This window comes from Xenopus laevis, chromosome 1L (assembly GCF_017654675.1).
Source record: "Xenopus laevis strain J_2021 chromosome 1L, Xenopus_laevis_v10.1, whole genome shotgun sequence".
Lineage (NCBI taxonomy): Eukaryota > Metazoa > Chordata > Amphibia > Anura > Pipidae > Xenopus > Xenopus laevis.
The window spans coordinates 128,905,007-128,932,440 of record NC_054371.1 but is presented as its reverse complement, the minus strand read 5'-3'; the positions used below and the strand labels follow the sequence as shown (position 1 = coordinate 128,932,440).

Sequence of the window (27,434 nt, the reverse complement as noted above, 5' to 3'; positions counted from 1 at the left end):
TTTTCTAGATGTTAAAGTTCGCCTTCCCATTGAAGTCTATGGGGTTCGCGAACCGTTCGCGAACCGCTCGCATTTTTGCGCAAGTTCGCGAATATGTTCGCGAACTTTTTTTCCGACGTTCGCTACATCCCTAGTCAATACAGTTTGGCCATTTGCAAATATATCCATCTCAACCATTTGTGCATTGACATCCGTCATTTACCATAAACATCAGACACACAACAAAGACTGAAAGACAGAAAGAAAGATGAAGAGATGGGGAGGCAAAAACAAAGAACAAATCAGAATACGAAATCCTTGCTTACTCTGAACTTTTCATGTGTTTACAAGCAAAAAAAATTCTAAAACCTTGATGTAGCCAAATATTTTGAACTTTACAAAGGATAGCTCCTGTTGGCTTCTACAGCAACTCAGCAGCTTTTTCGATGGCATAGTTTTACATTAGAGTTTTTCATGGTTTTTATGCTTATTAAATATCAAATATTTTGTGTTTTAAAGTTTTAAAGCCATTCTTCACATGAAAGATTTTTAAAGCTAAAAAGTTTGAAACAAAAAATAGGAACATTAATAAATTGGACGCATAAAGCTTGCTAACAATATTTTACAGGGGATAGTGCAAACAGATTTTTTTTTTGTAGAATATTGATTTCTCCTAGTCTCAACATAAACACTTCACCAACCAAAGTACTTTGCAACATATATACCTGATGTGTTATGGGTTAGTACAATTTAACCATGGGATTCTTTATTCTGTCGTCATTCTGCAGGAACTAAGTTAATACAAAGGGTTGGAAATACATTGACAAACCAATATATTGTATCTAAAATGGCCTTATGTTAAAATATTTGCTTTTTTCCTGTATAAAATAACAACTCACTGATTGATTTTTTAAATGGACCATTGGCTAAAAAATCCCCATAGAGACATTTGCTTGTCTCTTTTTAGACAAGTGAAACAAGTTGTTGATTCAATGCCAACACAAAATCATTAGGACAGACTAAAGTACAGAACAGCTTTTACTGTGCATGGAGCTAGGTGCACCATTAATAAACAGATGAGGTGCACGAAGAAGCTCACATGCAATAAAATCTCTTTGCCTGTGATTTATTAGATGTTCCCTAACATAGCAAATGGTTTGAAGTGTCCCATCTGCGGGTTTCATGCCAGAGAGGTGTAAACTGAAATCTAATCCTGAGCAGCATGCTATAAATCCATGAGAAACTGACACAGATGTCTGTCTCTTGCAAAAATAACAATACAACAAAAGCACAATAAGCTGAAGGAAAACATACCAAGATATGTTTTCTTTCAAGTCCAACCTCAAGCCTTCAAGGACTTTCCATTTACCTTTCAGGCTTTCATCTAAATTTGACTCTCACGGAAAGTTCCTCAGTAAGCCCTTTTTGGTGGAAAGACAGGCCTGAAGGCAGAAATTTTCTCAGAAGAGAAAAAAGCAGAGGCTAAAGTCTCATTACAGTTAAAAAAGGAGTCAACTAATAATGTAAGAATAATACAGATAGCCTACTGTATCAAAAATATTACTTTTTGCCCAAAAGTAACATGATAGAAATATACCCCAGTCCAGTATCCCTTATCAATCAGAAGCGATTTGCATGAGGCAAGGCGAATATTAAAGTAAGTGTCTGATTGGTTCCTGTAGACCAGTTTACCAGTTGTACAAAATGTTGTTTAGTAATATAATTGAAGTTGGAAAGTTTGTGCAAGGTCTAGTGACCCATATGAACAGACCAGATAATTTCTTTTAAACAGTTGACCAATGAATGCTACCTGAGGAGTGTTGTTATGGACTAGTTCTCGTGCACGCTTTACAACTTTTATTACTTTCATCCTTAAACATAATCAAGTTTTGCATCTTTATAAGCATTAGCAACAATATAAAATGTAATGTTTTTATAAATTGTGAAGAACACGGACAATAAATTATAGGTTTATATAACATGAGCTAACAGGTGCAATAATAGACACCCATTAAACCAGTGTGTAATTGGAAATTGTGTCTCTATATTTTTCTTTACAATCTCTTGCAACAAGGTGCCTTCTGTAGTGTGTTGCCCAAGGTGTTCACTACTAAGTCTACTGAATACCATGCAAGAACAACTTGCACCAAAATACACCCTATTTATCACTTGATGCAACTCTTTCTGCCTCTGGTATCAAGTGCAAAGCTGCAGTGCAACAGTCACAATTATTTCCGAGTTGTAGGCATTGTACTTTAAAAAATTGAGATTTACAATGAGCCTAATAATATTGCTCTTCAAATAAAATGACTGGAATCACCAGATTTTGGGACATACAGTATTACTTCATTTGATGATAAAACCGTATCTCCTAATTCAATTCCTAATTCCCCATGACTTCTACTGAGTTTTTATGAGATTTCTCATGAAACTGCATTTGGGTCTTTATTTTAAAAACCTATTTCAATTATGTACTGCCACTTACCTATAAAAGCGAGTCCTCCAAGATTTACCATGAGATTGTTTCCTGTAGGGGATGCCATGACAGATAGGGTGCCTGGCCCAAACTCAGCAAAAAGTGTTTGTAAACGTTCCACTCCATAATTTTTATTGTCTGAAAAAATTTGAGAAGTCTGGTGAGCTTCTATTTTGAGAAAAAAACAGATGCACATAAATAAACCTTACATGTGAAAAAATGTTTGCAATCACATTAAGGTCAAACTAGCCTGCCAGAGGATTTCATAGTGTCTCCCGGGCCTAGTGGATCCCAGCAAATGACAATTCTTAACATACAGTATAAGTGCGAGTTCCTCAATGTCAAGTTCTTTGGTGGTCAAGTTCTCTGCAGGTTCAGTCTTACACTAATCCACATGTCACACAACTGTTACTTACATAAGCTTCATACATGGTATAGGTAATGCAGACTGGAGGGACATTTGTGAACCAAGAGTAAAACTTGCCAGTTGCTCTGTGCCCTTACCAAGAACCTGTAGCTGAGTAGATTCTGCTACCTCCCCATGGACATTGACTGCCTTACAAGTGTAGAGCCCTTGGTCAGACTTTGTTACATTTCCAATGGCCAGAGATGCATCACTATGATGGGAAACAGAGTGGAGTCTGCTTTTATTTCTGTACCAAGAAACCTCAGCTTCAGGAAGACCTAAACACAAATGACATGGCACCTGCTCAGGGTCAATGACATAATATACAGTAAAGCAAAAGTGGCAGTAAAAAAGGATTGGTAAATCTTTTGATTTTGCAGACTTTAACCTATATACTTGAAAGCTGAACCCCAAAATGCATTTATACCATTACTATCAATGTAAGGTAGAAGTGTACTGTGCAAAATTATCCACATACAGGAATGGAATCCCTAAACTCCCTTATCCACAGAGCTCTAGCATATGGCAATACCATTTTCCTCATACTGTCCCATGTAATATAATTTTTAATTCTTATTCTATAATAACCCAACATTGACTTGTATTTGCTGTAAACTTAGCTAGCATGGAACTCTACCAGTGATCCCTCTAAGTACTTGTAGGTTATGTGTATCAAACTGACCATTGTTCTGCTTAAAAACTATGTGCAGCAAATTGGTTGGTTCTGAGCCAATACTTGACTATATGCGTGCATGCAAAATTGTCTATGCAGACAGGCTGCAAGACTGCAAAAGACAGCCAGGTACTAATATCAATATCAAATACATTTACAAATAACTTTAAAATAATTCTCATTCATAATGTACTTCTACAAAAAAACACTGATATTTTCTGCATAACTAGGACCCCATGCACCATCATACCCTAGAGCAGAGAGGCTATCACTGACCATAAACTGCACTTCAATTATTAAAATACACTGCAAATGTGAAGTCCATAAAAATTTTACATTCTTTACAAATAATAATGTTATAATGAGATCACAGCAGATGTTAGGATGAAAAAAAAAACTCTGTAAAATTGCATTTTAAGAGCAAAAATCTGCAGCTGCCGTTTATCAAAGCCTGTCAGCAGACTGTCTATTCTACTGTCTCTTGGCACGGACAGTAGGAGCCAAACGCCATATTTACACATCGCAACTCATCCTTCACTTTCTGGTTTATCCTCTGCTGTCTACAGGAAGCCCACAAGAAACCTTCATGTCTGCTTTTATTAAGCGTGTGCCAGGATAATCCCACCACTAACTGACCCATCTCGGGTAATCTCACTACAAGATTTCCCATGTAGATAAATCAGGAGCAACACGCTAATGTTTTATGTAAGCTCTGAAAGACTATACAGTATATAAATTTATATTTATAGCAATAGAGACTCAGCTTCACCTTGTTTATTTTAAAGATACTTTGTCACACAGATAAAACACAGAACAGCCTTAAAAGTTATTGATGTTAATCATAGTTTAATTGCATATTGGTCTATATTATGCATGAAACCCTCCCACTGTCACACAGTACGGCTGTATAGTACAGTATTGCTAATTGGGTATGATTTTTATTACAGGCCCCGGACAATAGCGTGTTACAGTGGGAAAACTATAATGAGGTTCTGCAAAATAGGGACTGACATCAATGTTCCTTTCCTAAAGATTCCCACCAAGCTGTCCTCCTACACAATCTGGGAAACATCACGCCAAGACAATCTCCTCAGACTTGTTTACTCACACTGTCCTGGTCTAGCTGTGTGGGTTCTGACCTGCTATAAAACTCTAGGCTAAAGTCAGAACTCATGACCCCTTTTATGCTAAGCTCCAAAACTATGTATTCATTTAGAGAACCTGTTAACAAATATATCTAGTATGTGAAATAACAAGGACAGTTTAAAACCTTGAATCCAAAATTGCAGTAGGCAGAATCTGTATTTTCTTCAAAAGATTTCCTTTTAATATAATAGATTAGCTAGTGATAACAACTTATTTAGCAATTACTTCTTAGACAGCTGTACATATTACTATCCAGACAAAAAAAAGAGATAAATCTATGAAAAACTCTCTAGTGAGAATTTTTTCTCTGCTGCATACAGTAAGTCATTTTTGAAAAAATCGCAACTTTGAATCCAAAATTCCCATAATCTCCTGACAGTGTCATAAATTACTAATATCATAAAACACAGAAATTGGCTCATAAGCAAACTATATAATGCTGGGTGAAAGCTTGGAATAATTATTATAATTATTATTATCTTTTATTTGTGTAGCACGGCCAATATATGCAACACTTTAATGATTGTGCTCAATAATTTATACCAGTATTTTACCGCAGCTTTTCTACACTAAGGCCTTTCTTGTGTATGTAGGTGGGGTATTTATGTTTGTCAAGCTTGTGCTTAGCCTAGCCTTTGCTGGTATGTTCCAGGCCATCCTACCTGCAGGAGCATAGGCATCTGTAAACTTTATAAAGCTGTTTATGTCAGTGTATCTATTGTTACATTCACAAATGTTAAGGCTTACCTGCAACTTGACAGTGGATGCTAACATTTGTTCCCTGAATAGTCTTCACCACACTGCCCACATCAACAGAGATGGAAGGAGATTCTGTGTTGATGACTACAGATTTAGAAGTTTTTATTAATGGTTTCCCTAGACAAGAAAATGTATTGGTTAATTTGAATTCACAGACAGGACAGGTAAGCAACAATGATATCAAACAATGGGCCAAATTCAATTCAATGAGAATACATTATGTGGTTTATCACGTGATAACTTATGGGCGAGATTTAAGAAACAAAATCCTTTATCCTAATTCAGTTCCACTTTTTTCCCCAATAGACTTGTGATATACAGTAAGATAAGTTTCTCTCACTGCATTGCATCTATGTAAAAAACCTGTTGAGTCAGGCAAAGCAGAATGTAAAGATACAGCAGCTTAATCAGTCACACAAAAAGCTGTATAATAAAAGTTATTTTTATGTTAAAAATGAAACCCAATTTTTTTTAACACACCCATAACTAGTATATACTTATTTAAAAGTTTCAGCTTTCAATCATATATTGTCGGCCCCTCTTCTATGCCTTAGAGGTGAGGCAGGCAATCACTTTCCATTCTGCACTTGCTAGATGTCACTGCTCTCTTCATATTGCCCCTCCCTCCTCACCATCTAATTGTGTAGCCAGTACAATTCCAATTCTGGAAGTTTGGCATGCGGCAACGTTTGCCTTAATAACACTTTTCATACAATGGCTGCTGCCTGCTTGCTGTGATTGTGAATTCCAAGACTAAACAAAACAAGATTTAAATAATTTATTTAGTATAAGTAAAGTTTATTTTGCTTGACTAACAACAACAAAAATAAGATTTGAATTATTTCTTAGGTCCCCTTCAATGATATCATTGAACCATGTGTCTGAACTTATAGAAATCCAACTGCCTCAATTTATAATCACAAAATCAGTGTTTAAGGGTCAGACCCTGTTCTCAAATAGTACATAGCACAGAACAATCACTTAAGCTCCATTAGTATAAGAACATCAAAGTAGTCTTTGTGCTCAAGGCCCATGCCCACCTAGTAGAGTATCACTGTGTCCTGTGTTAAGTGAAAGCATATACTGTATACAGAGACTCACTGAGTTATATTACTAGTCTGGGTGCAGCACCTCAGATCAGTCACTCATGGAAAGAGCTGACATTTATGGTATGTTTTATTTAGAAAATAAAGATGTCTTTTGCTAGAGAATATGCAGCAGCTGTTATGATACAGGAAGTCACTCTGAAATGTTACTCTGGGGTATACAGAGCCATTTAAGCAATCAACTGCAGCTTTTAGTGTAAACAATGTTTCCTCAATATGTCCCCATATTTAATTCCAATGGCACCCACATACACTTCACAAAATAGATTCAAAACTGGATTCCTAAATACATGGATAATGTAAAACACCCTGTAGTCCTCTCTAATGGCAAGATATAAATATCGCCATATCTCCCTGAGGGTTTCTGGTGAGTGGAGAAGATTTACATATTCCAACATCTCTTAGATAAGTAGAGAAGAGGTTTTCTCGTAATAAATACAACGACCTTGCAAAGTTATGTCTTTCCAAATTTGCATTTCACTTTGTAGCACATGCAAGGCCTCATTAACAGATGATGGGGCAGGATGCATTGTGTAAAACGTCATGTATTTTCATATTTCTTTTGCCCTGCCATCAACACCTGTGTGTGTGTAGGTCCTTGCACTCCAAAATGGAGCAGAAGGGCCTGTTCTTTCTGTATGAATACAGAGCTGCCTCTGTTTGCCATTGCTATATTCATGAAGTACAGGCTGGGGGAAGGCATGTATAACAATTGGTAAGGACCGGGCTGCCTTGTTCATCCCATGAGCTGCACTAAATTTCTAATCCAATGGGAAGTGCAAATTGCAAGTGCTTATTGAATGCAATTTTTCGTTCCCTACTTTGTTTTGGTGTTTTTTTGTGCTAAATCATGATTTACTATAAATTTAATTATCAGAGGGTAATTTTTTAAAAACTATGTAAAATGTAAATCATGATTTTATTGTCCTCCTCCTTATTAACTGGTCAAAGAGGTTAGCACATCAAACGTTTACCAAGATAAAAACAAAATAAATGCTGGAATAGTTTACAGGAACAGTACAATAATGGGTGAACAGTACAATAATGGGTAGCCACAATCACAGAATAATATATGTATGTTAGGTTACAGCAAGATGAGTGATGCAGTGCTGGTAAGCAGGATTCTCATTGGTAACTACATTTGGACCACCTATATTAGTGGTTAAGGGGGCACACTGGAACAGTTTTATGGATGGCTTACATCTGCTTTAAACAAGAAACAGGAACCACAAGTCATTGTTTCTAGGGCTTGGGGTGGTGAAAGGTTGAGCCGAGGATAGTTTATTAACATACCTGCTAGAGTGATCGCAATAGACACCGATGCATAACCCAGTGAGTTGGTTGCATTGCAGGTATAGAATCCAACATCTGCTTCAACTGGTTCCAAAATTTGCAGAGAGTCGTCGGATTTTAAAAGGATCCTGGTTGAGAGACACAGCACATTAATGGTTAAAAGGTTAACAAGTTAGCATGTTGCTTGCTAAATAAGTTATATTAATATAGCCCACTGACTCATTTTCTGCAAATAAAATATAGTTTTCTAATATTTATTGTCCCGCAGTTGATTATGAAAGTAAAATGTATTCTGCTCTTAAAATATTCCTTTTCTGTATATATGCATTTATGCACGAGAGGGAAGAACAGGTACATTCCTGATTCCATTGCCAGTACATGCCCACATGTATTGATGCCAGTGTTATAAAATATAATGAAGACCATAGTATAAAAATACACTGAATATCAGTAATATATAGTACACACAAAGATGGACAGGAATTCGTGTTCTATGAAAACATACACTACTTCTATTTTGATAAGAATCTCACCAGGCAGATCTGTTATGATCTAACATGGAGTCGATAACATGAGCAGCTAAATCAACTTTTTTGTTTGGAAATAGAGTAACATTTTTATTTCAATAATAACTATTCATGGCTGCGTGTAACTAGGCACGATAGGGGGTGAAATTTGGCACAGGATGTTCCACCAGACATACTGTTGGGGGATGGGGGGGCACTTAAAACTTGAAAACTCTGCTGGCCCCATATTTAGAAGTTCTGGTATAACATCATACACACACATACGGTAATAACTTTTTACATATAGCAAACTTACAATTTAGAGAAGAATACATTTCACTGCATCTTTTGTTTTAGAAAACAAATATTTTGGCCCCAATCAAAGTAAATATGTATATAAAAACAACTATTTATTTTGCTGAGTGACCAAATTATAGTATACTCTATTTCTATAATCCAGTCAAAAAATGACAAACAGGTTGATGTATGGGATTGGGAATCAATGCAATTTGGAGTAGTGTCTAGAGGGCAACCAGAAGACCAGTTAGGGTGAATTTGGGCAGAATGATTTTTGGCTCTTCCAGATACATCTGGAAGCCCACCTTAAAGAGATACTGACAACAGACATGAACCTTTTTTATATCTACAGTATCATAGCATTAGCTTTGAATGCTATTTATTATTTTGCCATAAAATTATTCATTTGTTTGATGCCTTTACAATGCCTTTCTAACCCCATTGTTCCTCTATGATGAGTCTGTTAGCATTAGAAACTCTAACTGACAGGCTGAGAAGGGACAGTCAGGTTGGCAAACCAGTCAGGTTTAGAATACTTCAACTAACAATTACTTATAAAAGCAGAACTATCAACGATAAACGATTAACATGACATATAGGTAACTTTTAATGTACATTCATATTTCAAAAAGATACTTTTTAGTGTCAGTATCACTTTAAGTCAGGAGATTTTGGGTATGTCTACATGGTACTAGTTTTTCTAGAAAATATGGCTGATAATGTTGTAATGAAGGCTTAATACATCAAATTCTGACTGCATCAAATTCTGACTGCTTGTGTTTTTGCCAAAGTTACCAAAAATCCTTACTGTTTTACTATTTGCACTATGCATAACTTGTAGGTATTTATATTATATATTTATAAATATTAAATTGGCCAAATCTTTGTATTGAAAGGCAAATGCACTACTTAACACTCAACTAATGCAAGTGGTTTATTAAGCTGGGAGGAGTTTATTGACAAAGACCAGTTACTATCTTTTATCATCAAAAGTGTGAGCTTCATTGCTTAAAATGTGCATTTAAGAGAGCTTTTTTTTCCTATGACATAAGTTTTTCCTCTTATTTCAAATGAATTATAAAAGCAAATCAATGCATGCAGAAACCCAGTAAATGAATCCACCCGGAGCTCTATTTATCCCCCCTACAGCATGAAGTAAGGTCTTAGCTGCCCCCTTTTTTTGTGATTTAGAAGTATGTCACTACTCAACATAATTATCTGTTCTTGTAACCTAAACATAGTGTAAAATGTTAGAAAAAAATATGGTGTTGCTCCATAATAATCATAATAAAGTTATTCTATTACATAACTATGCGATTGCCATTTGTTTCATGCTCAATTTCTTAACATAAATGTTTTTCATATAATCCAGGGCCGGCCATGCCCTGAAACGAGCTGAAGGGGGTCAATCTGTTTTCACTGATGATATTTCAATAGTTCCTGAATGTACCGTGCATAGATCTCTGACAGCGTAGGACTAAATAAATCATGACATCACAACTGCTTCAAAATGAATCCCAGACCTGATTTAAGGTCAAGTATTTGTATAGCTAATCCAATAAATTGTTTTTAGATAGCTAACTAACCTTAGGACTGTAATTTATAAAGAAAGGATGATTGAACACTCTATGGCAAGCTGCAAACTAAACTGGCTAGAAAGATTCTTATGCGTGCTCCTAATGGTATACACATATATCTATATATATGCAGACGCTTTTCAATAAATCACATGCCACCCTCCAACAGTGTGGGTCCAGAAAACTACTTAGGAACACTATTTGCACAATTTGTAGGATACAGATAAAGAACAAAATAAAAATAACAGACCCAACAGAGATAACACGTCTATGAATTCCAGCTACTGTGAAAATGGCAAATATTAAATACACTCGGCTAATGCTTCAATGATCGGATTTCCCTTGTGTTCTGTGCAGTATAGATTTACAGTGCATGCAAGGCTATCTGGAAGAAACCATTGGAATGCATATGTGACCATGAGGATATTTTTTTCCAGCTGCTCCAGCTTAATCTTATCTCACCATTTCCAGTTTTCATACAAAGACAAGTCCACATGAAAAACAGCTTATTGTCCCTTGTGCGCTATGAAGCCCAGTAATTTACAAAAAATTCTTCTAGAGATGCTCACGCAAACTACTATGATGGAAGTAAATGTAAAACAGATGAAAAGTCTGTACTATTGGTCGTCACTTATTCATACTATATTGAAAACAAAACATAGGATGAAAAGGATAAAAACAAGGTTCAGCCAGTAAACACAGCTTAGATTTCAAGGCCTTTTTTCTCACGCACAAGTGGATTATTTTGCCTGAGCATGACATCCCCCCTCCCAAAAAAAACAAAAAAAAACGGTATTTTGAAGGTCAACACAGAGACCATTGTGGAGTTACATAAAAGTTTCCTTGTGTTCAGTTAAAGGAAAACTAAAGCTTAACTAAAGATATAGGCTGGAAATATTGCACATTATGTTTTGGGTTTCTGTATCAGCCCACGGCAACTACAGCCCTTTAGCAGTAAATATCTTAAAAGATGCCCCAGTAGCCCCCCTACTTCTTTTTTGCTGATTCACTGCACATGCTCTGTGCTGCTGTCAGTTACTGAGCTTAGGGACCCATTCACAATATACAGTACACATAGAATAAAAATGTCACAATATAAGGCTGATTAGTAATTAATATAGATAATTACTACATGGCACCACAGAAACCAGTGCAATTAACATCGGAATTTAATAATCAGCTCTTTATCATCAGCTTATATTATGTACAGACAAACTTTCATGTTCTGCTTGATAATTTGTGACGACCCCTAAGCTTAGCTTCTCAACAGCTGCTCAGAGCCCACTGAGTGTCGCAGGAACTTTCCAAGATGGTGAACCCCTGTGACAAGTTTGAAGTCCTGGATCATTGCTGCTATTGACAAGCTGACACTTTAGGCTGGTGCAATAAGTTCAGTAATATATATATATATATATATATATATATATATATATATATATAGCAATTTTAGCAATTTTTTGTGGGTAATGAAAATACTGTATGTAAATAACTGAAAATTGAATTAGAAAACGTTAGCCTAAAGAAATTATTTAATAGTATGTTCATGCAATAAACAACCTTAAAAGTGTATAATAACAACCATGCAAATATATCAGTGTTAAAAGTGCATATGTGGTAAACTTACCGATTACTGTATTTTACTTCCTCTCCATTCTTTGCCCAGCTAATAACTGGCTTAGGGTTCCCACCTGCTTCACAATGAAGCAGGACGCTGAGTGTTCCACTAGCCAATGCAACCGTCTGTCCAATATGGGTGACAACCTCAGAAGCAGAAAACTGTTGAGCTGCTGATATTTTTCTTAAGATCACTGGCTTCCTGAGCATCTGCCGAGACTCATGAGATTCAGAGAGTTCTGCTTCCACTGATGAAGACCTCCATGAACTAGATAATCCAGAAACAGGTTTATAAAATGAATGTTCTGAGGTTCCCGGACCAATCTGTTTTAGTTCAGTTTTAAACACAGGGGATTCATGGTTTTCTGAATGGCTTCTCATGTCCTGAGTTAACTGTAACAGAATCTGCCTACTGAAATTATCCTGGAGTTCAATAGGTTGTTGAGATGATCGAATTATGTCATCTAAGCGCTTAAGTTCAGTGACAAAAGTATAGGGCAAAGAATGCTCAATAACATGGTCCTCCTCGGATGATATATTTCTCTCAAAAGATTCTTGATGTTCTGGTTGATCTGTGTTTCTGTCAGATAACACTTTTAATGCCAAGAGATGAGAAACAATACTATCATAAACACTGCTAGGATCTGTTATATGAACTTGTTTTTCAGTCTTACTTCTGTTAAAGAGATTTCCATTTTGTTGCTTCTCAGGCCGATGGTAAGCTTCATTTTTCCTCCCTTTTTTCGTAACTTCTTCTTCTCTAGTCCTGGAATGGGAAATAATCTTGTTGCTATCTCCAATGAGTTTAATGATAAAATGTTCTTGGCTAGGTCCTGCCATGCATGTATAAACGCCAGTGTCACTGGGCCTAAGATGATGTATTTTGATGTAGCCATGAGGTGCAACGGTAACATGCTCAGAGCTGATTAAGTGCTTTCCATCCTTTTCCCAAATGATTTGTGGCTTGCGAAACCTCCTCACAGGACACCGTAGCACAAGAGAAGTCTTGGGAAGTAGATAAGCATATCCACCCACAACAAACTGCAACTTCTTCTGTCTTTTGGTCTGGATGTACAGCTTCTTTAACCCTGTTATCTGGGGGCTGTGTTTCTGACCATGCTTGGGTCCTTCAAAACAAAATGGAATTGTGTTTGCATTAAGAAAGAAAGGGTAAATATATTGTAAGTAGAAAAGATTCATCCTTTGATTAAAAGGATGATACTACTGTATAATTTACAAAATGTCCACTGCTACTTTGTTTTGCTATCATAGTGCATTAAGTCCAATATAGACCTACAACATGAGCATGTCACACATATTGGTGTGACATCTTATAATGTGCAATATACATGGCACATTTAGTACCATAAATACAGACATGCATCATTTCATGTTGAAAACTAACTGCAGTAAGCAGATTTTTATATAAAGTGTCAATATTGGTATTTTGTGTGTATTATTTGAACTGCATTTTCAGTGCTGAAAATAATTATCCGAATACAGCTTGTGTGGTATGAATAAAAGGGAGCAAGGATTTTAACAGTTTATAGTGTTAAGCACTGATGCTGAGCAGTGTTGAGCACTAATACAGTGTACAACTGGTTATCAATAATCATTTGCTAAAAACTTTCCTTTCAGGAAAATCTTCATGAGAGTCTGGAAAGTTTGGATAAATGGGGATACTACTGAACTACAGGGAATGCCTTAGGATCCCCCAGTCAGTATTTAATTAATTCTCCCTTAATGGTGCTCTTATTCCAACATGGAAAATCTAAATTGCTGGAATGTACCATTTAGTGGAACACCTCCTGCACTGTACATAGCCTTCTATTTGTCTTCAAGAGATAAAAACACCCAGCACATTATGATATTGTTATTGGCTCCATATCGGTGGTGCTTATGTAGCCATTTCACCTGAATGAAAATCAGATGTCAAGCCAATAGTTTATAATTTTAGAAGATAAGAAGTATAAAACAGTAGAATTAATTACTTGTGCAAGTTGCTAATGAGCAAGGTCTGACCAAGAGATTGATAGATGGGCACATAGTAGTATTCCCTACAATGTATTCCCCAGTTTTCAGCTTCTTCCTACATATGGCATTTTGAATTTGTGTTCCCTCTCCACAGGTCACCGAGCACTAAAAATGAAAACGAAAAGCACAGTTTTAAAAAAACAAGCTGGATACATATCATTTTAATGGAATGCATTCTAGTATCATCTGGATGTTATTAGGTCATTCAAAATAAATATTTTATTTTTAAAGAATGGGACGATATATTGCCATAAGTGATGATTTACATATCAAGCACTTGTATAGAAATGGTGGCAGCACAGGAATAAACTTGCTTCATGAGAACTGCAGGGAATCTAATTTACAGGTCTATTTATCATGCTCCTAAATGGCCATAACAGAAACATCATATTATCTTACTTAGCTGCGCTGTAAAATGTCAGTTGTGTAGTTGGCGCATAAAGCAGAATTATATCAGTAGGAATAAATGTTATCTGACATCTCTGCTTTTTATCTCTCTGATTCCATTGGGTAATGACCTTATATTTCTGGCCATGCTCAACTTTTATATGACTATATTAGTTGGTAAATATAATAATCACAAATTGATAGGCAGAAAAAAAAGACATGCAAATATACCTGAGACCAGTCAGTTATATGCCACTCTGCTGGGCAATCTTCATTCTTGCAAAGCTCCTGAGATGGTGGTTTTAAAGAGGAGCAAAAGGTTTCTGGTAATTCTAAAATACTGCCATCAGAAAGTCGCTGCTTGCATAGAACCTCCCGTGTGTGAATGCCTCCGCCACACGTTTGGGAACACTGCAGGATATATAATAAGGGAGTATTTATATAGACATTTAATATGAACGTTACCGTGATGCAACAGAGACGTATACAGTAAACAATATTATCAGTAAATATGAAAAAAAAAGAAAATTCACTATATTGCTCATTTGTCTAATTTTTGTACCCTTAGGGGCAGATTTACATAGGGTCGATTATTGAGGGTTAATTAACCCTAGATGTTCGACTGCTGAATTGAAATCCTTCAACTTCGAATATCGAAGTCGAAGGATTTAGCGCTATTCCTACGATCGAAGGATCGAAGGAATAATCATTAGATCAAACGATTCGAAGGATTTCAATCCATCGATCGAAGGATTTTCCTTTGATCAGAAAATTGTTAGGAAGCCTATGGGGACCTTCCCCATAGGCTAACATTGGCCTCGGTAGGTTTTAGGTGGCGAACTAGGAGGTCGAAGTATTTTTTAAAGAGACAGTACTTCGACTATCGAATAGTCAAACGATTTTTACTTTGAATCGTTCGATTCGAAGTCGTAGTCGAAGGTCGAAGTAACCTATTCGATGGTCGAAGTAGCCATATTCGACCATTCGAAATTCAAAGTATTTTTTCTTCTAATCTTTCACTCGAGCTAAGTAAATGGGCCCCTTAATGTAAGAGTTATAAGAAACATGAGATTGGGAAATACAGTTTTGACTTGACTTAAAAGGGATACTACTTTGGTTACAACAGTTTTCCCAAACCATCAGTTGGGTGTACATTTAGGTAATCCTAATGGCAAAATATCAATTACATTCTTTCATAATAAGGAAGTTAGATAGAAATTTAGAAAGACTTTTTTTTATAAAATCCTAATTACAATCCCACTGGAATGCAGTTTTTTTTGTCCAGAGAACCATGGGGACATTAACTTGGCACTGGCAACCAAACTTATTGAAAAAAAAGCCACACCATGGCTTTTTAGTCAAACATCAATGCTTTCTGGCCATCATGGATAATACCTGATAAATAACATAAGGTGTGTTTTTGTAAAGTTTACATTGTATAGTTTTCATATTTGGAAAGAGTCATTTGGAATGACTATATCATCAAAGGGACCTCAGCCAAACTCGAGCATTTGTAATTACCTAAACAAGCTTAAGTAGGGTAAGCATAATGGCATGACAGTAAGACAAGCTCATTTCTACATGTGATATGTGCCAGTTACTGGATATGTACTAAAAGTTCTTTTTTGATCAGTAGTTAAATCTGCGTGCCATGTCTATTTTTCTGTCAAAAAAACAAACAAACAAATGGCAGAAAAATATAATAAAAATTCCTTATTACAAAGGAAATGAAAGCTATTTGAGATGGCTGGACTATTCTAAGAATACGTAAACCATTTTTCCATAATGTCACGGTCAGTACTATGATTTTGAGCAGATCCCGAAAATTAAACAAAATAAAAACACTTCAATGACTTGTTAATGTTTTTTTACAGAGAGGTCCTAGTCATGTATTATTTCAAAGTGAGATGATACTATAGAATTTGTTTTGGAGTTCAGCCAGCATGAAATTGATTCATACAACAGAGGATCATTTCCTATATAATAAAAAAAGCAACAATTGGCTTGCCAAGAAAATTTGACTTCTTATAATAACTGTTTTGTCGTAAAATGAAAACATTTTCATAACACTGGGATACAGCAGGGACTCTAATACACAGGCTACATTGCAGTTGCAGATACACATGTTCCTTCCTCTTATTTGCAGATAAGGGGTGGCAAGACTTTGTTAAACATCTGTTAGCATACCTTAAAATCATCTCTAATCCTGAAAAACGAAGATACTGACATGAAAGTCTGTGGGGTTCGAGATGGACTGGAGATATGGCAAAATCTAACTGTGCATGACATGGAATGGGGTGTGTGTGTGACTAAAATGGCTTCATTATAAATTTGTAATCAATCCAGCCATTGCTGTGTGTTGTTGCATTACTGAAACATTTTATTGTGAAGGGATGGTAAAAAGAATTAAGTTATATGCATATTTAAATATTTATTTCTAATACTATTGAGCATATCAAAACATGGCCTGCTAGCTGTACTCACACAGAATGAAATATCCAAATACTTCAACCAACATCTGTTGTCTATTTTATTGCACTACGATGGATGGATTTATAGGTAATAATAACTATTTTGCATCCAATGGGGTATATTAAAGATGTGATGAGATATTATTTATTGAAAAGTTGCTTTATTGAAGGTCTATATTTTTTTCCTGCTAAACAACTGCCATACCATGGCTAGCAGAGAGAACTTCACATGTTATTCCTGGTAGTGTGCAAGAGGGTTACGCCATTTAATTTCTCCTGCTTTGTTTAAATGTCTGGCACTGTATCCCACAATATAAAAGGCTGCTGAAAACAAGATAAACCCATTCTGCTGGCAAAGGGCCACAAAATAACAATCTTTAAATAAATACAGGTTTTAAATTTATATGGCTTCTTCTTTATCATCCTGAAGGCTATAAGCTTTGATTATAATAAAAACTCCTGTGCCAAGAAAAGAATGGCTTTTACATTCATCTAGGCTGTCTTTCCTCCTATTCATCCTCCCCTTTTTTTTACTAGGGGATGAAAATTTCATTTAGAACTCTTTGTAGTGAAATCAGTTAAAATGTGATCTTTCACCTGCTCATGGTGAAGGGATTGCAGTAACAAAAGACAAAAAAAAAGAAAAGAAAGAAAGACACAAGTGTGGATACTCTGCCTTTAAACCTATTCCACTTCTTGTAAAAGATTTATAGGAGCAATTGCAGCAAAATTAGTTATGAAAATAGATGGTTATACATGTGTTATAATGAAAGAGCATGAATAGATGGGAGGGTTTTGTGCCATGCAAAAGGATTCTCTCTACTGCATGCTCAGAATAATGAAGAACATATGTATTACTGAAGGGAAAGTAACAGTGGCTCCAAATACTTGACTTCTATTCTATGAAAATATATCAGCCATGGAAGCAATTATGTACACTATACTGTGAGGAGGTCACCGTGTGTCCCCAAACCTACAAAGCTCTAAAATAAAAATCAAATTCAGAGACGGTGCCAGTATTTTTGCCTTTATGCCATGCATTACAGTCACAGTCACTCAAGTACCCGAACACACAAATTAATTCTTAATATGTATATGAATACACATCAAAACTTATGCACACAACCATTCATGCACATTTATCTGTTTCGCATATATTTGTACCTAAGCATATAAGACAGATATTCGCATCACCTGCTTCCATTCTGAAGAATACCATGCCGGCGGACAATCAAAACGATTACAGGCCTGAACTAAGGTCGGCTTTGTTTGCCTGCAAAAATCATCTCCCAAGACTACTGTTTCATTTGTCTCTCTTGAAAGGAGATGAGAGCAAAATACATCTCTGGTTTGCAGGCCCACCCCACAGGTCAGACTGCAAGCACTCCAGTTTCCAATCTCCCACCTGTTAAAATAAAACAGAAACACACTGTAAATGATTGAATAGTGTTTGTGCATAGCAGTGGAATATATTTTATGACTCCAGCAACACTGTTAGCAATCATTTGGAATAAATCAAATAATAATAACCATAATACTATATTATATCAGTGGGTAACATTTACTATCAGCAGATTGATAGGCTGCTATGTGTTATTAGATGTGTACAAACTTGAGCCCTTTTATTACATTCCAAATCTATAATAATATGTTTTACTAACTACACCGTTATTTATTTTATTAGACACAAATGACATTTTTCGCAACTTCTTTGTATTGTGACTTCACAAATGCTTTTCATTTTTGTGACATCACCTGCTTTTAAATGATAAAAGACTTAGAAAGACTCATTAGAGTGCACCTGTATATACCGTATGTGAACAAGGATAATGTATATTTAAAAGACTTGTGTCATCTTATAGATCAGGGGACTCAGGTGGAATCTCATATCGGGGATGTTCAGCTTTTACCTTTCAAACTTTATCTAAAGCAATTAAGGATGCACCGAATCCAGGATTCGGTTCGGGATTCAGCTTTTTTCAGCAGGATTCAGATTCGGCTGAATCTTTCTGACAAGCTGAACCGAATCCTAATTTACATATGCAAATTAGGGAAGGGCAATAGCGTGACTTTTTGTCACAAAACAAGGAAGTAAAAAATGTTTTCCCCTTCCCACCCCTAATTTGCATATGCAAATTAGGATTCGGTTCGTTATTCGGCCGAATCTTTCGCAAAGGATTCGGGGATTTGGCCGAATCCAAAATAGTGTATTCGGTGCATCCCTAAAAGCAATTCCTCCAGTTAATTTGGGGGTGATTTCACAAGTCTTAATGAGGGCAGTTTTGACATCCCTGTTTTACATCAATAGAAACCTTAGTTAGTTTACATCGATTAGGAATTATTTAGCAACTATATACAGATGTGTCTAAATCACTTCTCACGCTATAGATAATTGCTTATGAAAAAATCTAACCTCCTCAATTTGACTATAATCTGTAAGATTAGTAAAGTCTACTTTTAGTATACATACTTTAATTTCTATACATTTGATCTGCACTAAATAGAATGCTGCTGCATTATATGAGCATTTCTAAATTGGAAATAGGAGAAAATAGTTTGTGAGAGAGAAAGAGATGATATTTCAAAATGTCAACCTTACACCACCCTTTAGCAGAGGCGTTAGCCCTTTGTAAAAGTTTTACTTATGTGACCCATAACATAAAATGATTTTTACACACTGCTTTACTCTGCTTTAACATCTACAGTATTTGCAGTGCTTCTGATGTTACCAACAGATCAACTTATGTGTATAAAAATTGATTCACAAGCCAGTTCTGGAAAGATTTTGACAAACAGAATTTATGTGCAGTGCATAGGAATGGAAAGGCTTTGTTACATAGAAATATGGTGCAACATTGCTCCTAACAGTAACCTAGCAAACTTGATTATAACAGTAGTAGAATGATTAAAGCCAAAAGTTATTATAGTTTACACAATTGTGCTTGGCCTGTGGGTTAGGATCCCATTAGTATACATTAGAAGATCAGCTTTGGCCAATGTCATTCTTTAATCAACCTCTCATTGGAGGAAATTCTCTATACTGTTGTAAATGTTGGTGGATGTTAATATCTGCAAAGAGGGCTCTAAACAAAACCGTAATCTGTAGATCTTTCAACTGGTAATAATAAAGTCTTTGAACACAAATGAACATCCAACAAATTATTAGAAGAAAAATTAGGCACCATAAAGATTTAGGCTTGAATTAAAATCTCCTGTTGTTTTGCAAGCAACTTCTAAAGTTCAATGTGTTCAATGTACAGTACTATAATGCTTACTGAAACCTCTTCCTTGTCCCTTGTCAGTGACGCTTTTACATACATTTACATTTCTCTTTTAAGCATCACTGTCCCTGTAAACACATGCTGGCAATAAGCAGGCTAAATTAGAGAAAATTGCAGCCAATTGTTCAAATGGATTACACCAATTTGGAAATGGAAAAAGCCTGACAGCACAAATGATCACAATATGATGAGAAAACCACTTAAAGTGAAAAGACAATTACTGGGACAAATTATTTCAAAACTACCTGGCAGTATACTACTTGTACTTCCCATATATGGAAGTATAAGGCATTTTGACACAACTACCTTAAATGGAAGTGGGTTTTATATGCAACTGACTGTGGGGAATTACAGGCTGTGCCCCTTGATCTAAGGCTTATTTTTAAATGGATAAGGGATACAATTCTACATCCGTGTGATCCCTGATCTGAGTTGAACCAACAGACCAGTGTAAAAATTGAGACTGGTACATTGGTGACATTGAGAAACTGTCCTACTGTGTACAAGGTGAATAGCAAAGATTGGATTGTTTCCATTTTAATCTTAATATGAAATTATAATAGAAGAACACTTTTTGGATAAAGTAAACCCTCTTTTTCAACTCGAAAAAAAGTTTTAAGTCATCATAGTATCCATCATGGGAAACCAAAATATAACTTCCTTTTTATGAAAGAGAGAAGCTATAAGGGCTACTATAAATACTCGTGTGCAGTTGTGGTCCCTGTAATTCCCCACAGTCAGATTCATATAAAACCCACTTTCATTTAAAGTAGTTGTGTCAAAATGCCTTATACTTCCATATATGGGTATGGGATCAGTTATCTAGAAAGCTTCGAATTATGGAAAGGCAATCATAGAGTCCATTTTATCCAAATTTTAAAAAATGCCTTTTTCTCTGTAATAATAAAACAGTACCTTGTACTTGATCCAAACTAAGATATAATTAATCCTTATTGAAGGTCGAAACAATCCTACTAATTCAGGTTTAGATCTTATTTCAGTAGACTTAAGGTATGAAGATCCAAATTATGGAAAGATTATTCCTTATCTGGAAAACCACAGGTGCAAAGCATTCTGGTCCCATACCTGTAGTTGTGCTTGCACCGCTCAGTTCTTCCTGGCTTCTGTTTCAATTCGAGAGCTGCGCTGCGTACTTGCATAATAAAATTCTTTAGCTACTACAAATTTACGAACAGTGCTGGTTTTAATGCAAGTTTTCTATGTGTCACATTAACTTCTACTTCTACAATCCTCCAGAAGAAGGGGATCACTGATATATTGTGCAAGTTCTCCTCCTGCTGCTTAGAGCTTCCTACGTCACTCACAGGAGAAAGGTTTCATACATACAGGAACCTATAAATATGTATGTATACCCCATAACAAATCCTACAGTGAAGCCTTATTTTTGTTAATATGCTGTTTGCATAAGATGTAAATACTTTCATATTTTGTAAAGACACCTTTTGCAGCAGCAGCAGTTTAGGTCTCTTGGGGTAAATGTAGCCATTTTTGCCTCTGTTCTGAAGTGACGTTGGCCTATTCTGCTGGCAGATTTTCTGCAGGTTGTTTAGGTTAGTCAGATGGTGCTTCTACTCCACAGAAGTGTACTGACAGGCCCTGCTTTTAATGGCAATGTTCTATAATATATCACAGAAAATCCTGTAACTGATGCACTTCCCAGGGGATGTAGGCCGTTTTGTTAGCTTTCTGGCATTAATAAAGGTAACCTGTTCTACAACGTAAGAGCAGGAACACGATGAATAATCAATACAGTGTGGATTTTAACAGTGGTGATCCAATCATACAGTAAGTAAACTGGTGCTCTGTATTCCCATAATGATATGCAGATGTGTGCTAGAAACCAGGGGATAAGACTCTGTAAAATCTGCTTGGTGATGTCTTCAAAGTTGTGTCTATAAAGATTTTATTGATTACAAAAAAGCCTTTAGCATGTATTAAGCAGAATCTGCTTTTACTAAAGTAATCCTGCTTCTATTATTGTACTGCCAGCAGTGTTAAAAATAGAACAAATGTGCATACAATTAAACATATGTAAAAAATCATGAATGTTCATTAATCTAAACAAACACTATTATGGCCACTTGTTTGTATTTCAAGTAGCTGAATATTAGGCATCCTGATTAAGGCTGTGATGCAGCTGTTGTTCTGCAGTATCTCAGCTGAAGTGACCACAGGTCAGTTCAAAAGTGGCTGTTCATGGATAATGTCTTATAGTCAAAACACTGCCTCAAAATGAATTACTGTCTTCCTTTGCACGGAATGAGCGGAATCAATTGTCCCTCGTAAAGAAGTTTATTGGAATATAGCAGATTTTCCACTTGGTGCTTTCCCATACTGAGTGCATTCATTCTGATTTTTATATTGTTAGAACCATTGCCCCTTTATAACATGGCAACAACTGCATAATCAAACAAATACATTGTATAGACCAAAGTTAGACTGACAAAAGCCAAACAAAGAGACTAATATTATGGGCCATTCACACAAATATTAGAGGTAGTAAGTGATATACGGTATTGGTGATGGAAATAAGTAAGGGATATTGTAAAATTTCCTAGAATGTAGAAGATTTTTGTGGTGCTCTGGCAGACCAGTCCAACCCTCTTATAGTACCATTATAAAATATCTGCTTTACATTAAATTGCTTCAAGCAATATCCTACATTGTTAGTAAAAGACATGTTCGACAACTTTGCTGTATTATAATTCAACTATAAAAGAAAAAACTTTCAGCTCAAATTACCATTAACCACTCTGCTTTCTCTCATCTACTTTCTATAAAAGTCTGGTGCTGTACCACCACAAGACCATAGATTTTCCACTGGCTAGTGGCAGTTGACATTGTAATGACAGCATTGTGGTTGCGCTTGTTAACATTAGAGCTGGGTTATGAGACAATGGCTAAATTGCTGTCTTATTGTGCCACTTAGCTAACAGTAAAGGCATTGTGCAAAGAGCCCACCATATAATTTGACAAAATTTACAAGGCAAATGGAAAAAAACAATTAAAGGAGAAGGAAAGGCTTGGTGCACTTGGGGGTGCTAAATGTTAGGCACCCCCAAGAGATGGTATTGACTTACCTGAAACCCCAGGTGGTGCTCCTATCAGCAGAAAACTGCACAGGCCCGGGGTTATACTAGTGAGCACCACAGAACGATCCACTTACGGCTTCTTCTTTCTTCAAATTTCCTGGGGCAAACACATGCGCATCTGACCAAAATAGCCGGCTTTTTAGTTAAAGATCTGCTGATAGGAGCACCAGCCCTGGGTTTCAGGTAAGTCAATACAATCACTTGGGGTTGCCTAAAATCTGGCACCACCAAGTGCACCAAGCATTTCCTTCTCCTTTAAGGAAGATGTATTATTATTATTATTATTAATATTAACTATCTTTCATGCAGGTAAACTTGAAGGTCACTAAAGGAATGAACTTCTAAAAATGTTTTTTAACTAAGCATTTAAGGACCTTCATACAGAACCTAGTGGTGTGGTTCCCATCTTGGACAGTCTATTCATATGAAGCGATGAAAGGAATTCAAGAATTTTTGTTTTGGGTTTACTATGAATAAGCTTTATGTTTCTGTGATGTATTAGACATTAATGAGAATTACCAAGCAGCAGTGTTGCATGTAGAAATAAAAATGAAAAGCATTTTTATGTGAACTTAAAGGAGAACTAAACCCTAAAAATGAATATGACTAACATGCCATATTCTATATACTGAACTTATTGCACCAGCCTCAAAATTGTGAGCTTCTCAATAGCAGCAATGATTCAGGACTTCAAACTTGTCACAGGGGGTCACCATCTTGGAAAGTGTCTGCAACACTCACAGGCTCTGAGCAGCTGTTGAGTCTTCAATTATCAAGCAGAAAATTAGGTTAGCTGTAATATAAGCTGATGCTACAGGGCTGATTATTAAATTCTGATGATAGTTGCACTGTGCTATCATGTAGTAATTATCTGTATTAATTACTAATCAGCCTTATATTGTGACATTTATATTCTATGTGTACTGAATATTTTGAGTCGGTCCCTAACCTCAGTAAGTGACAGCAGCACAGATCATGTGCATTGAATCAGCAGAAAAGAAGATGTGGAGCTACTGGGGCATCTTCAGAGCTAAAGGGCTGTGGTTGCCTTGGGCTGCTACAAAAGCCCAAAACAAAATATACAACATTTTTAGCCTACTTCATTAGTTAAACTTTAGTTATTCTTTAATATTTCATGAAAACAGAATACCTCACTTTTGCTGCAATATGTAAGCTCACCCGCCATATCAAGGCCCCTAATTATACACTAGCCTTTAGATGTACCAAATATTGTAATGCATTTAAACCTAAAAGAGCTGCATAGAATTTAAATTATATTGATGATGGCTTAACTCAGCAAAAAAGGTTGTAATCCAAAATAGGCTGTAGGATTCATTTACCAAGGTGTGTCAAAGTGACATTTTTTTGTCCATAATGAGAAAGAGAACTCATTTATGCCTGTGAACTATGCATCTCGATCAGAGCATAAGGGCTAGGGGTAAGGGCTTGGTGTTCGACTTTGCATCCCTTAGCACTCTTCAATTTTTGTACAGTCATTGATAGATCTGGGCCAAAAGAAGGAATGATGTATAATTCATGAAAAAAAAGCTAATTCTTTTCATTAGTGTACACACAGATAATCTCTAAAATATACATGAAGAAATCGAAATGTTTAGTTAGAGATATGGTTTTTTTACTAAAAATTATATATCCTTCATAATATAGTTCTTTTAAAGAGGCAGTATAAGTCCCATGTTCAACATATGATCAATGAATAGGGCTTGTGCTGAACATATTATATGGCTATTCTTTTAATCACAACAATTCTATTCATTTAAATCTTGTGGAACAAAGGGGTAAACTGTCTCTTTAAGTCAGAAGGTTTTGAACAAATGAATACTGCGATTCATACCAATATAAAAACATCCATTTATTCTCCAAGAGAAGAAGATAGAAATATATCTTCTGTTTCCATTTTTGTGACTGACATGCCATTCACTATTAGTACATTAGGTCATTCTCACATCCCTGTTCATCTCTATCCCCCCAAACAAAAATCAACAGGGAATGCCTAACTGAAAGCATTTGCCGGTACTTTAGAAGAGCTGCCATTCCAAAGGACTTTTATCACATTCCAAAGAATATAAGCTTTACCCATTTGTTAGGATGGATTGCTGGCAGTGACACACTGAAATAATAGCATAAGCATACTCAGTCTGACAGAAATTATGTGGTTAGAGTCACATAAATCTGGGCCAACATGAATCTTACACTTAGATCTTTATTTTTTCACTGAAAGGAATATACTGTACTGACACAATTACACTTGCTTGTTCAGAACTTGTCTATCTTATACGGTTGTGCAATGGTTAAACAGTCTGCTTAAGGTCTTGTGTATTTTCCAACTGTTAAGCTGATCACAGATGCCTAATATGGCCTTTTCTAAAAAAAACATGTAATTGTTGCTGGCACAGACAAATTATATCATGTATATTGTTGTAGGTATATGATCCAGTTATTATCACTCTACGCCACATACTCTGGGTTCTCTAAAGCTGTGGAAGTTTTACACTGCCTTCTACACTGGTCAAGGTATCCACCAGCTATACTGTCAGGTAAGAATTCTGACCACTACCTCCTACTACTAAAAACTTACGTACACTGGAACATGTTAGAGAAAATATCCAACAATGTACAGGAGCACAATTATTATAGTCAGGAAAGGTAAGTGTTTCAGAGAATACAAAAATCTTCTTGGGAAGGGAGACCATGGGACCTTCATTTGGTCAAAGTGAGGTGGATCTGTAATGGAGTTATAGAATTGAAATGTTTTTTAGAGATTGTTGTAAGGTGGGTAAATATGTATTATAGAATTAGTCTTGAAATAAGCAAGCAATCTACTGTTACATACTCAAAAAATTTTATGATTTGTTTTATTAATACCCATAAAATGGGTAGATCGTGACTGCTCAGTCTGCTTTTTTTTAATGAAGTGGAGGTATACTATAGGGGGCAAAAAACAATGTTTTTTGCACCAATCTGATCAGGCATGTTTGAACTGAGCCTAGGTGTATAATTCAGTATGTAAAGGACAGCGTCAATTTATCAATATGTGATTCATAGACAGATTTACTGAACACCAATCCCCCTTTCATCAGTTTGTTAGGCCAAGAACAGAATGCTTAAATAAATTGCAAGTGGCAACCTTATGGGCAGAGACACACTCTCAGATTCGAGGAGATTAGTTGCCCGGCGACAAATCTCCTCTTTTTCGGGGCAACAAATCTCCCCAAACTGCCTTCCTGCTGGCTAGAATGTTAAACGCCGGCGGGATTGCACTCGGATCAATACGTTTTCCAAAGTCGTCCGAAGTTTCAGGGCAGATACTCACCCCAAATCTGAGCGTGTGTCTCTGCCCTAAAGCAAAGCGGTCATTGACTTTCTGCTATTAATCACCTTCTCTGGAGTCTAAGAACTCCATTGCCCTACAAGTTAAGTTACAGAAAAAGATAAGAAAACAAGGAAAAGAGGAAAAATGGCTGAAAACTTAAAGGGGAACTCCACACAAACATAACTTAAGCTTTTTGAAAAGTAAACAATTTCAAGCAACTTATACATCAATTAAAAAATATGCAGACTTTTCATGATTTTTTAATGGTTTGGAACAGTTTCCTAAGCCTAGCCCCCTGCAGATCTGTCTGTCTGATACAAAGTAGCCATAGTCAGACAGCTCAGCAAAGTAGTCACTTTGCTGAGCTGTCTGACTATGGCTACTTTGTATCAGCAGTCATCAGTCCTTAGCCTGCGTCCTCCAAACCCCACAATTCCCCGCACACGTGATTTCAATAAGGAAAGGAACATCACAGTGCAATGCATTGTGGGTTATGTAGTTCCTGCATGCTGTCTGTAAGCTGTGGAGAAGTTGTTACAATTTGTAACATCAGTGTTTTAGTTCCTCCTTCCCTGCCAGGATATCAAATGATGCAGAAAGAGAAGAACTGTTAACCAGCTGGATTTCAGCATAGAAAATGGCATTTATTTATACTTTTTGAAGAAACAGGTAACTGTGATGGGTATATTAGGGGTTTCTGTGTTATGTGGGCCTCTTTATCAAATTTTGGTTTGGAAGCCAGAGTTCCCCTTTAAAACAAACAACACATCACAGGCAAAAGTTGTCACAGAGAAATAAATATATAATTTGCAATAAAATCTAAAAAAAAATATCAAAAGCATTACATCAAATTAAGATATAAAACAGCCAATATGAACATGTTAAAGTCCATGTAATAGCAGCTGCATCGGCCTAAATTTAAATGCAGCTTTCCCAAACAAATATAGAAATAATGCACATTGTCTTTAGATAATAAATATAATAT

General features: G+C 36.1%; 1 protein-coding gene across 1 annotated transcript in view; it reads right to left on the bottom strand.

Moving 5' to 3' along the window:
* The window catches only part of adamtsl1.2.L (ADAMTS like 1 gene 2 L homeolog), a 189,656-nt gene that overhangs the window by 32,252 nt on the left and 129,970 nt on the right, over positions 1 to 27,434 (bottom strand). The window contains exons 16-23 of the mRNA XM_041563588.1: positions 17,919 to 18,129; positions 14,485 to 14,664; positions 13,824 to 13,971; positions 11,843 to 12,959; positions 7,839 to 7,966; positions 5,428 to 5,556; positions 2,960 to 3,139; positions 2,465 to 2,593 (exon numbers count right to left, since the gene is read on the bottom strand). Coding sequence (XP_041419522.1) covers positions 2,465 to 2,593; positions 2,960 to 3,139; positions 5,428 to 5,556; positions 7,839 to 7,966; positions 11,843 to 12,959; positions 13,824 to 13,971; positions 14,485 to 14,664; positions 17,919 to 18,129 — 2,222 coding nt within the window. The remainder of the gene's footprint in view (positions 1 to 2,464; positions 2,594 to 2,959; positions 3,140 to 5,427; positions 5,557 to 7,838; positions 7,967 to 11,842; positions 12,960 to 13,823; positions 13,972 to 14,484; positions 14,665 to 17,918; positions 18,130 to 27,434) is intronic.